Raw genomic sequence first — 12,254 nt, forward strand, 5'->3', positions numbered from 1 at the left:
AAACCCATGTGATTTACTAATGGTCTTTAGGAAAGAAATCTACCACCTTCACCTGATCTGGATGACATGTTACCAGTTCCCCACCTGCCCTCTGGATAATAAGACAAGGGCAATAAATGCCAGTGACAACCACATCCCATGAGCTGAATAAAAAAAACCTACATGATGCACTACAACTCATGAAGACACCTCTAACAACATGTGAGTTTCTTTTGGAAGCTCCAGTTTCCTCCCACAGTCCAAAGATGTGCAGGTTAGGTGGATTGGCCACAGTAAATTGCCCATACCAGGAATGTGCAGGCTAGGTGGTTTAGCCATGAGAAAGGCAGGGTTACAGGGGTACGGTAAGGGATGAGTCTGGGTGGGATGCACTCCAGAGTGCTGGTGTGGACTCAGTGGGCCAAAAAACCTGCTTCCACACTGTAAGGATTCTATGATTGTGTGATACTCACACCGACAAAGTATACAACCGCTACTATCAAGAGGAATAAATACTTGGGAACAGCAACATTCCTCTCCTAGTGACATCCTGACTTGGAACAAAATTGCCATGCCTTTGCTATTGCTGGGTCCCAATCCTTGAATTCTCTATGTTGCAGTACTGTGGGTGCACCTACACTATTTGGATTGCAGCTTTTCAAGAACGCAGCTCAGTGCCACATTCTCATGGGCAATTTGGAGTGGGCAATAAATTCTGGCCACATCACATGACTGAATAATACAAAAAAAACCTGTATAATACATGCCATCTGGATCTGGCAGTTTGTTTGATACAATGCCCACAACCTTTTTGGGAGAGAAGGGACAAAATTCCATGAAATTTGCTGAAAACACGCTTCCTGATTTCACTCATAAAAGGGCAAAATTTAATTTTTATTGCAGATCTTCTAGTTCTGTGTTTCAGTGACCAAGGCAAGTTTCTCAGTGCGTACCTAATTAAATCCCTTTATTGATTAACATATTTCACTTAATGTCTTCACATTGCTTTGAATTGAAGGGAGTAAAAGAACCCTGTCATTGCAATTTAACCCTTTAAGCTATTATTCTACAGTAATTGCCTTCCAACATCAACATACTGTATCATAGAATCTCTACTGTGTGGAAACAGGCCATTCAGTCCAATAAGTCCACACTAACTCTCTGAAAAGAACCCCATCCAAACTCAATGACCCAATTCCCTATCACTGCCATGGCTAACCTACACATCCCTGGACAATTTAGGATGGCCAGTCCATCAAAACCTTACATCTTTTAGACTGTGGGAGGAAACTGAAGCACTTCGAGGAAACTCATGCAGATATGGGGAAAATGTACAATGGCACTCAGACAGTTACGTGAGGCTAGAATTGAACCTAGCACTCTGGCGCTGTGAGGCAGCAGTGCTGACCACTGAGCTACCATGCCACATTGCTGAAATTCAGTACTCCAAATTAAACACTGTTCTTGACTATGTGGATGATATAAATCTTTATAAAACAGTGAAGAGTGAGCAGAATAACAGAATTCAGCAAGATATAGAATGACTGAAATAGGCAAACAATTGTGCATGTAAGACTATTGTAGGAAAGTATAAAGTATTTTTGGATGAATACAGAGAGGCAGTACAATCGAAATAGAACTATTTTGAAGAGGGAGGGGAAAGTGTAAAAGTAAAATTGTACTCAAATGCTTCAGTTGAGAAAAACAGAAAGTAAATCAGAAGCCCTGTGTAAAATTGTTGGAACATTTGAAACCTAAGTGGAAGCAGTTGTGAAGAAGTGATGAGCAAATTTGGAGTCAGGAGACATGTGGCTGAGGGGATTGTTGGCTGGTTTCAAGACAGCAGACAGAAGGTGGGACTAAAGTTAATTATCCAGAGTGGCAGATGCTGGAAAGGATCAGTGCAGAGATATTGTTGTTCATAATTAATATTAATTATTTGTATTTCAGAATTAAAATCATGATTTGTGGTTGAATCTAATTTGGGGGAAGGTAGGGGATTTGTGGTGGTAAGCGTTGATAAATGTTGAGGACCACTGCAACAAATCACAGGAAGACAATAATAATTTGCAGAATAGACAAATAACGAGCAAATGATGTTCAACACGGATGAATGTAAGGTAATACATTTTGGTGACATTTACTTGGAAGCTGCCAAGTCGAGTTGTGGAATAGGATTCAAGCAAAGCCAAAGTAGAAATACTCTAATCACACAACATGATTTCAAAGCCATTAAAAAAACCGAAACCCTAGGTTTTATTTTTAGAAGGACAGAATTGAAAAGTAGTGAAGTTATGCTAAACCTGTAATGAAGATTTAGAGCAAACCTGGAGTATAGTATGCAATTCTAATTGCCATATTATAAAAAGCTTTTGACGACACTGAAGAGCAGATTATAACGATGATTACAGAAACGTAACCGTAGAGAAATGGTGGTCACTGGACCAGCAGTCGAGAGGCCCATGTCTGTATTATTGGGCATGGATTCAAATCCCACCCCAGCTGGAATTTAAGTTCAATGGATACGATCTGGAATTGAAAACTAGTTTTGGTAATAGTGGCCATTGAACCAACATTAATTGTTACGAAAAAAATAGACAATTTGGTTATCTAATGTCCTTTAGACACTGGCCTCTTCGATAAAATTCAAATGTATGTTTGGCATTACTCGTCCGACTCATTCCCAGTATGTTGGTAATGCTGGCTAGGTCAGCATTTGCAACTCAGCGGCTGCTTTCTCGAGAAGGTTGAGGTGAGTCATAGAGTCATACAGCACGGAGACAGGCCCTTCGGAACACTGAGACTCGTTTTCATCGACTGGCATTCTGATCTATTCCTAATCTCCGCTAGAAAATGCATTTTAATAATTTACCGGCCAGCAGGTTTTGAGGGGAAATAGCCATTTCTCCATGTGCCAAAGTTAACTCCATCATTGTGTTTGCTTCATGCGGTCTCATTAACTTGCACTTGCCTCTATGGGCGATGTGTCAATCTCTACACTCCAGTTCGCTTGACCCTCTGTCACACTTAACCGGTGGAGAATTACTGTTCTTTTAGCTCCGTCTTAAACTTTGAGGTTTAAATAATAAATTCTTAACAAATGTTGTTTTATTCTGGACAGTTATTTGAGATGGATGACTGGTGTTTACTGAGTAAGGCTGTCAAAGGATTACAGCATTCAAGGAAATGATTAGCTTCGGGCACAGATTAGCCCCATGATTAAAAGACATGGTGGAGCAGGTTCAAGTGGTCGAACAACTCACTCCATAATATATCTACTCCAAACAGCCATTACTACAAAACAGAAAATGCAAGGCAGGCAGCTTCAACGGCGAGAATGAAAGGAAACAGGTCGATAGCCTTTTCCTTGTCAGAACTGTCCCTAATGGTCCCCTCATTGATCCAACATTTATTTTGCTTGTTCGTTTTAAACTCCTTTTCAAAGTGCTTGTTTTTCTTAAGAAAAAGACTGAAATACTTTAATTTCGTGTGGCTTAAAGTGATTGAAATGTTACCAAAGATTCCGAAGCGGTCGTGTTGGATTAGGCGGGGGGAACTGCAACGGAGTGTCCCCTTTAACCGGGAAAGTGCCAGCTCAAAGTCACACTGACTGCATGGCGAGTGGCGGAGTCACGTTCTGGGAGGTTGGAGCGGTCCCAGTGTCAGGTTGACGCGGTTTCTGTTTTCTCTCTCTCTGTCTGTCTCTTTGTTTTTGGATTGATGGGTGAACAGAGCCATAGGACTGGTACAGGAGAGCGAGGGAGGTAGGAGTGACACACATACACACACACACACACCTCCACCTCCCCCCCCCCCCCCCCCCGACCACGCAAGAAGTCCTTCCCACAGGAGGATGGGGAAGCAAGATGACAGGGGGAAGAATCAGAGCATCAGGATGAAGGTGCTGCCAGGAGGGGGAGCAGCAGAAACCCGATGCAACCACAACAACAACAAACTCCCAGAGCCTCTCAGCAGCAGCAGCAGCAGCAGCGGCGGGGAAGCCGAGCCGAGCAAGGACATCACCAAATGTGACAAGACGGACGGAGACGACAGAGCGCCAGGCAGCCTGCACTCACCTCCCGCCATGGACACTCCCAGCAAGGAGCCGAGAGCGGACGGCAGCGCGGGGCCGCTCAGGGGGAGAGCGGAGGCGGAGGATGAGGCGAGCCGGAGTCGGCAGCAGCAGCAGCAGCAGCAGCCGGGCGGTAAAGAGCACAACTCGGTTGGCTTTAAGGTGGAAGCGGCAGGAGCGGGAGACGACGCGATGCTCGGCCAGGACGGCGAGGACTTCCCGCGGTACAGCACCATGCAGAGTCACTTCACCGCCCTGCTGCAGCCCGGGGTGAACAAGTTCTCCCTGCGGATGTTCGGCAGCCAGAAGGGGGTGGAGAAGGAGCAGCAGCGGGTCAAAACGGCTGGCTATTGGATTATCCACCCGTACAGCGATTTTCGGTAAGATTCCCGTGTCGCCTCGCTGGGTTAGATATACTTTTTTTAAAAAAAAAATTGCGCAAACATTAAAAAAAAACTAGTCTATCTTAAAAAGCTGAACTTTGTAGTCGCTCTAGATTAATCTGTCGTGGGTTTTTTTTGACAATTTCGATAAACCTGAGCAGCAAGTTGCCCGGAATTGAGCTCGGTGAGGTCGCACCATTCCTGTAAGATAAAGTCACCTTTTGGATCTGAGGGTCACATTGACTAATCCATGATGATCCATCGCTGTCCTTGCAGTGCGTTGGATCTGCTTTGAACTGAACACGGCATCTAAAGTGTGTGAGATTTTCAAATCAGACTTAATCAATAATAATAAAAAAAAGAATAAAATGAGATCGATATGTGTTTTGTGTTCATCAGTCCTTGGAACGGCGGCGTTTCTCACAAAGTAACATTTTTTCCCCCCCCAAAATCAACAATGGAAAGTCAGCCACAAACTGTGGACTGTGGGACGGTCACACAAACTCATCTCTCTCTCTCGTAGCTGCAATGAGCCCCATTTTTGCCTAGCCGTGATTTGAGCTGACTTTTACTGAATCTGTTGACTGAAATGACCCTCCAAGTGTTCGGCTTCCCAGCCCCAGCTCACTGTGTAACTCTCCAAGGTAGCTGAGAGAAAGTAGGCAGCCTAACCCAGCCCAGAAAGTACCTGGAAAACACTGGCTCCATCCCGCCGTCCGCCTCAAGAGCACAATCGCAAACTTCCGACAGATTTCCCTGGCGGAGTCTTAGCGGTGAAGGCCGGCTCAGTGAGGGGAATGGCAGGCATGCAGTTTGGCTGTGAGCAGCTCTTTCTCTGTTTGCTGCTGCTGAGTGAGCTTCAATACGAACAAACAGGCAGCGGGAGGCTTTCACTGCAGCTAGCAACCTCGACAGATTTAAAACATTTAAAAAATGCTGTTATTGTTGTAATTTAGACGCATCAATATTGGCCGCAAGGAAGTAGACAGAAAATGAGCCGCGGTCTCTGAGAAAACGTATATACCGTAACTGCTTCCTCCCCCCACCGTCCCTCAATGTGTTGAGATAAAGTAACGGGATGGAGGTGGTAGCCCGGTTTGGGTTTAGCCGGCCTGTCTCCTGGCGCAAGATTTGTACCTTCACCTAAATTCGCCCACAACCTGGTGCAATATTGTTTTTAATCTTTGGGGTGCACTCGCGCCAAGAGTTGTTCCGCCAGTTTGCCCTGTCCGAGAGGAGGCCATGTACTGTGGTGGTGACTGTGCAGTGACTGCGCCGAGCTCTCCGCTCCGTGTGCGGCTGCTTTCCCGAAAACACCTTTCTGTTTCCTGAGATGGACAGCAATGTCTGGGCAGCTTCCCGTCCACTCACTGAGGCACACCTCTGGTAGGCAGAGGCCAGAAACCCAGGGGCACTCCCGATTTCCAGTGTGTGCCCAGTCCTCTCCATGACAGCACATGGGGACTCTGCTCCAATGCTGGATTACTGCAGTTATTTAACCTCACCACCCTTCCTGGTGTCTTCGGCGATTATATACAGCACAACATTATTAGTTCTAACTTATTTTTGCTGACATTCGACAAGAAGATAATTAGACTTTCGGGATTTTCTTAATTTGCACCTGCAATGATGCCATCCTGTGAAATATTATTGCACCCTGTTACTGGAGATGCCAGTTTGAAAGTGGCAGGGAACCGTACAGCTGGTTCTGCATTGTTTTTAGACAGACAATTGCAAGCAATACCCACTGGTATCTCAATGTCAATTCAGTTTCTAAATGGTAACAAAAAAACGCTAAAGGATACCTCTGTTAAACCGTGTTTAATAAACCAGTCTGCAATTCTTCGTTTCTCTGCAGTGCCTGAAGCGCTGCCACCTTAACTGTAAAACTAAGTGATAGACACCGCTTCATGTCTTTCAGGCAGTCGCATACTTCCGACCAAAATGTCAAATGTCATCAGTTTGGGACTTTGCTCCCTTTTGTTTTGCTACAAAGTAAAACACCCCGTAGCACAGTGAGGTTCAGACTGCAGTAAGTGTTTAATAAATTACAACATTTTAAAGACTGTCACAGTTGGAGGATTGAGGTATAAAGGCCAAACTGAAGCAGATGATAACATTCGCTAACTTTTGAGATTGGGTGAGAACACATTAATACACCGCGTGCCGTTCGCTATAATTTACATAGCTTGTCCGCACTGCTTACTTACCCTGTTGCCTGTCTTGTATGTTCGCTGCTGTTGAGTTGGAGCACACGCACGTCTGAATACTTCAGGCTTTGAGCGCAAAAATCAGGTTAATCATCCAATGCAGTATTCAGCATTGCACTGTTGGAAGTACCATTTGATGACTGGAGGTGCCATCTTTTGGATGTGATGCTCATTTGCGCATTCGAGTGAACGTAAAACTTCCCAAGTATTAATCTGAAAACAAAAGTTATTCCTGATGTTCTGGTAAAAATGTACCCCTCAATCAATATCACAAAAGAAGATCATCTGGTCATTATCGCATTTACTTTGTGGGAATTTGCCGAGTCCAAATGAGCTGTTTTGTTTCTTGTGTTGCACACTTTAAAAATTAGTCCATTGCCTGTAAAGCTCTTCGATATGTCTGTTGGTTGTAAAAGTGCTGTATAAATATGCATCTTTACATTTGATTTTTCATTGGAACCAAATGCTACAGTATAAAATTCTTCCCTTCCCAGGCTGCTTCATTAGCTTTTCTGTCTTGCAGGTGGCTTTTGTAAAATCCCTTGTTCTTTTTAAATTTTTTTTTCTTCGTGATTCTCTTTATCTTAATTGTCATCAATTCCATCTTATTCTCTTTTCCTTTGTGGCTTTTTCCGCATGATTAACAAACTCATAAATCCAAAGTAAGTATCATAATTGAGAACAAAAAAGATCTTATTGCATTGCATTGACCAGTTGCACCTTGTATCCTTTTAATCTCTGTTATTCTTCAGTTACAACGTGGTCAACTTGATCCCAGTCCAACTTCAGTTGGAGTTGCTAAGAGTATTCCTCCCTTTGCTTTTACCCATTCCGCGGCTCCCATCCCTAACTGCCTTACTGTTTTGCATGTATAGGCACCCTGTCAGACCTGTTCCTTTCCCAAACTTGCTTTTTCTATCATATTAACTCATATTCTAATATCGGATGTGTGGCTTTTAAAAAATGAAACACATTTTAATATAATTTACTTTATGGGTGGAGTTTTGAATTTTGAAATTGTGACCCGCGTGGAATTTTCTGTGAGTCTGAAGAGTTTTATGGTTAACTTGTAGACATTTCTGTAGCCATGGTGATTTAGTTTAAAACCCTTGGAGGAGGTAGCTTCAGGACTAAAGGATTTTCAGTTCCATTGGGAAATTTTATGTCCAAAGATAAACCAGCTGCAATTTAAAAGGTCAGGGTGCTTTTCTTTTAAGCTTAAGCTACCCATAGCTTGAAAAAATGTTTTTATCTTTCATAATATGGGGCAGTTCTGCTGAAGTGGTTGGGTGATGATCAATGTATAAAACAGAACTCCTTAGAAGGGGTGAAATGATAAAATGGGATTGCCTTAGAGTAAGGAGTTTAGAGATAGATGTGATTGGTAGGAGTTTATTTCAAGCTGAGAACACTTAAACTCAGATACGTGTCAACTCGAGGAAAAGGCTATCAGATTTTCCAGACCAGGGACTGAATTCACTGTTAAATTAAGTCTATCAAGGTATTAGAGAGAGAAAAAAATGTTTCTGGTATGTGCGCTGTAGAAGGAGTGCTTTTGGGTACTGTAAAGGTGATTCTTTTTTGAGCTGTAAAGTATGTTTTTGGAGATTAATGCAAGTATGTGTTACCATGTATTTAAAAATCTTTAAGTTTGTGTTGAAAGTAGTCTTTTTTTTTGCTGAATGAATTTCTGTTTGATAGTTAAAATCGAACCTGCAGCATTACATGCTTATATTTCAGTGAAAGACCATCTCATTAAAACCAAAATAAAACAGAATATGATCTATCAAGTCAGATTTTGTCTGAAATCTGACTTGTTCAGTAATAACACCATTCTGGATCATAACAATATGCTTACTCATCTCCAATTCCATTACACTGATCCAAACTTCTCATCAACCCTCTGGTCAATTCTGACTGGATGTGAAGTCTACAAATCTTCTCCTAACATCAGGACCATGATCATTCGATATCCTGCGGTTTAGATTAGATTATGCCAGTCAATATTTATTTTTCATTAAACTACTATTGTTGAGCTGTTTGTTTCCTGTGCATGATGTTTAGTATCCATTATGAGTCTAAAAATATTAATCTTTCTGTGCAGTTCTGTGCAATGTTTGAAAAAAATCAGTTTTTCAGTGTGCTGTTAATGGACAAATGATTCTATTTCAGATCATTGCCACACTAGTTGTCTGATTTAAGTTCATTAATTTCGAGTTGTTTTACTTCATTGTCGCATATCTTTTTTGAATTAATTGCAGCATCAGTGTGATGTTTACATTTATTATTTCATAATTGTGCTCAAATTCATCACAGAAATAATGCTACATAGAATTTACAGCATCAAAATAGACTATACAGTCAAACTCATCTCTGGCTGTGTGTATTTTCCACTTAAGCATCCACCTACACAAAATAATTGAACTCTGCCTGCACTTCATTTAATCCTATCAGCCATTACCTGATAGGAACCTCAATTACCAACACAAAGAAGAGCTAAAACTCAATTACAAAACAAAAGCAGAATTTGCTGGAAAAGCTCAGCAGGTCAGGCAGCATTTGTGAAGAGAAATCAGAGTTAACATTTTGATTGCAGTGACCTTTCCTCAGAACTTCCTCATTGAATCCGAACTGTTCACTCTGACTTCTCTTCAGAGATGCTTCCAGACTTGCTGAGCTTTTCCAGCAATTTCTGTTTTTGTTTCTGATTTACAGCAGTTCTTTTAATTTTTGCAAAAGAACCCTCAATTTCGAAAGGTTCAATGAAAAATTGTAACATTTTGTGTAGTACTGTGCAGTTTACATTGACAGGGTTTTCCTTGTTAAGTTTTAGCAGGAGATTATTTCCAACAAGTTAAAAGAGGACGGGGAAACAGCAAGATTCCTACTCCTAAGCACTAACCAGGATTGTTGCACCATTTGTACTGAGTTTATTGTTGTTTCTGTTGTTTCAGTTCATGCCACACTAGTTCTGCTATTCAAGCAAATTGCCATTTGAGGTTGGATTTATTTATGCACCTATGTGTTGTTTGAGCTCATTGCAACATTATTTGTGATGAAGCAGAGAAATACAGGTTAGTTCTCAGTTCACTAATCCTATCTGGAGAAGCCATGCTGATAGAAGTGAATAAACTGAGAGCAGTGCTTTGATGGAAATAATAAAAAAGGAATATGATGTTATGCAGCAAACACTAGGGTTTCTAATGTTAGCTCTTGGAATATTTTTCTAGACTTTTGTGTTATATATGAGGCTATCTTTTTATACAGTTTATCATAACCTTTATCTGTGACTATATATAAAAGTATACGAGATAGGAATAGGAGTAGGCTATTTGGGTCCCTTTGCCTGCTCCACCATTCATTAAGATCATGACAGATCTGACTGAGGTCTCAATCCAAATTCCAAATACCCTTTGACTCCCTTGTTAGTGAAGAATCTTTTGACCTTTTAGCATTTGTGCTTTACTGTTTACCACTTGCTGTAGAAAAAAAAATGCTCCTTGATTGTATTTTGTTTTATAACAATGCAGTTGCTTAGTACATCCTGACTTGCAGTTGTCACATGTATTATATGAGTTCTCAATAAGACAGCAGTCAAATTTTCTTACAAACACATTATAACAGCTTTAATTCAAGTTTTGATAACTTTTTTAACTTGAAATTCTTTATTTGGTAAATCCACGTGTAAAATAGCCAATGCCATGCTCTCCTTGCACCCTGACAGTTTTTACTGTTGCACAGTGCATTGCCCTCAAGTCTATTTCCATTTTCTGAAGACCTCAATTCATGATCAGTTATGGAGGCCAGCAGACCTTGTGCATTCAATTAGTTCTAGTTGTGTGAGTTTAGATCTTGAGGGCTTTGAGGGCATTACAGTCAAAATTGATCCCATTCATACCCAAATTTATGCAATGCCATCTAGCAGGGGTCACTGGATAATGTTGAGGATTACGATATCTAACTGGATTTCTCACACATCACGAGCTTATGTACGCGGATGTACTGACTGACATGCTATTCCAACTGAGATCAAGTTTTTCAAAATGATTTACAGAACATGGAATCATCCTAATCTGTATAGTTCATTCACATGCTGGCCAATAAGATTATCTGCTTTTGGGGGCACTAAATGCAGTGGAAGTTTTGACCAGAGTTTACGGTTACAAGTACAGAATGAAAGTTATGACTGGCACAATATTTCGCATTTGCCTTTTTTTAAGTTTAAATCGCTCAAGGGATGTGGGCACTGCTAGCTGGGACAGCATTTATTGCCCGTTCCTAATTGCCCTCAAGAAGGTGATGGTGAGCGGCCTTCTTGAACTGTTACACTCCATTTGCTGTTGGTACACCCTCAATGCCATTAAGGAAGGAGTTCCAATATCTGACCCAGCAGTCTGAAGGAATGGTGGTACATTTCCAAGTCAAGATGATGAATGATTTGGAGGGGACCTTTCATGTGGTAGTATTCTTATATATCTGCTGCCCTTGTTCTTCTAGATGGTAGTGCTTGTGGGCTTGGAAGCTGCTGTCTGAGGACACTTGATGAATTCATGTAGCAAATTTTGTAGATGGTGCACATTGCTACTACTGACCAAAGTGGTGGAGTGATTAAATGTTTGTGGATGTGGAACCAGTCAGCAAACTGTTTTGTCCTCGATGGTGTCAAGCTAAGCTAAGAGCTTCACTCATCCAGGCAAGTGGACAATATTCCTTCACACTCATGACTTGTGCCTTGTAGATGGAGTCTGGGGAGTCAGGAGGTGAGTTACGTATTGCAAGATTCCTAGCCTCTGACCTACTCCAGTACCCACAGTATTTATGTGAATAGTCCAGTTCAGTTTCTGATTTCACTTTATACATTTTGAAATGATTAATCTTTGTAGCTGAATGCTGATTATGTATCTGGCAGTTGAAAGATTTTATGCACAAAAATATCCTCTTCAGCTGCTATCCTCTGTACTTCAGCAAACAGTCACTCCTATAGGGTTAATGATTTGAAATCAACTGCAAAGGACCTTGGTACAGTAAAATCCAATCTCTTTGAAGCACTACAATGAGGCAAAAGGCATTTCTAGTTGACCTTACACCAAGACTCATAATTAATAATTTATCACGGGAGTTGAACGTGAACTATAAAGATCACGGTTATGACTGCATTTCAGAGCAGAGGTCTCCTAGAAGAAGAATAGCATTTATTGTTATATTTATGTCTGTTAAATGGCAAGTAACTTTTAGAAATAATTATTTAAGTTGGCTTTTCTGTGAAGAATTGGGTGCTTGGTTTGATCTATTCTACATACATAATGCCAATTTTACCAAATGAAGCGTTGACCCAGCTGAGATCAATTTATTCAGAACTATTCCCAGACTACAGGCTGACTGCTGACTGATAGTGTATTTGTACAAGGTTCTTAGTTCAAACCTGACTGTATTTGTTAAGGGAACAACTAAAACAATCAAATAAATAACCTTAAGTTGAAAAGCATCTGTTATTGTCATAATTACAAATTTTCTTTGTTCCATTTAAAACAAAATTTTTGCATAAAAAAGAAAATTCAAAAATTACTACTTAATCACAAAATGTTGTCTATAACAAAACTTTGAATAGCT

The 12,254-nt window shown here is 41.1% G+C and overlaps 1 protein-coding gene across 1 annotated transcript in view; it reads left to right on the forward strand.

Annotated features, from left to right (window-relative positions):
• Positions 1-3,798: 3,798 nt before the first annotated feature.
• LOC122549029 (potassium/sodium hyperpolarization-activated cyclic nucleotide-gated channel 1-like) overlaps positions 3,799-12,254 on the forward strand; it is a 279,591-nt gene continuing 271,135 nt past the window's right edge. Inside the window, exon 1 of the mRNA XM_043688170.2 lies at positions 3,799-4,431. Coding sequence (XP_043544105.2) covers positions 3,833-4,431 — 599 coding nt within the window. The 5' untranslated portion in view covers positions 3,799-3,832. The remainder of the gene's footprint in view (positions 4,432-12,254) is intronic.

Source organism: Chiloscyllium plagiosum, unplaced genomic scaffold (assembly GCF_037043375.1).
Source record: "Chiloscyllium plagiosum isolate Xiang-an unplaced genomic scaffold, Cpla_swu_hap1 HiC_scaffold_1, whole genome shotgun sequence".
NCBI lineage: Eukaryota > Metazoa > Chordata > Chondrichthyes > Orectolobiformes > Hemiscylliidae > Chiloscyllium > Chiloscyllium plagiosum.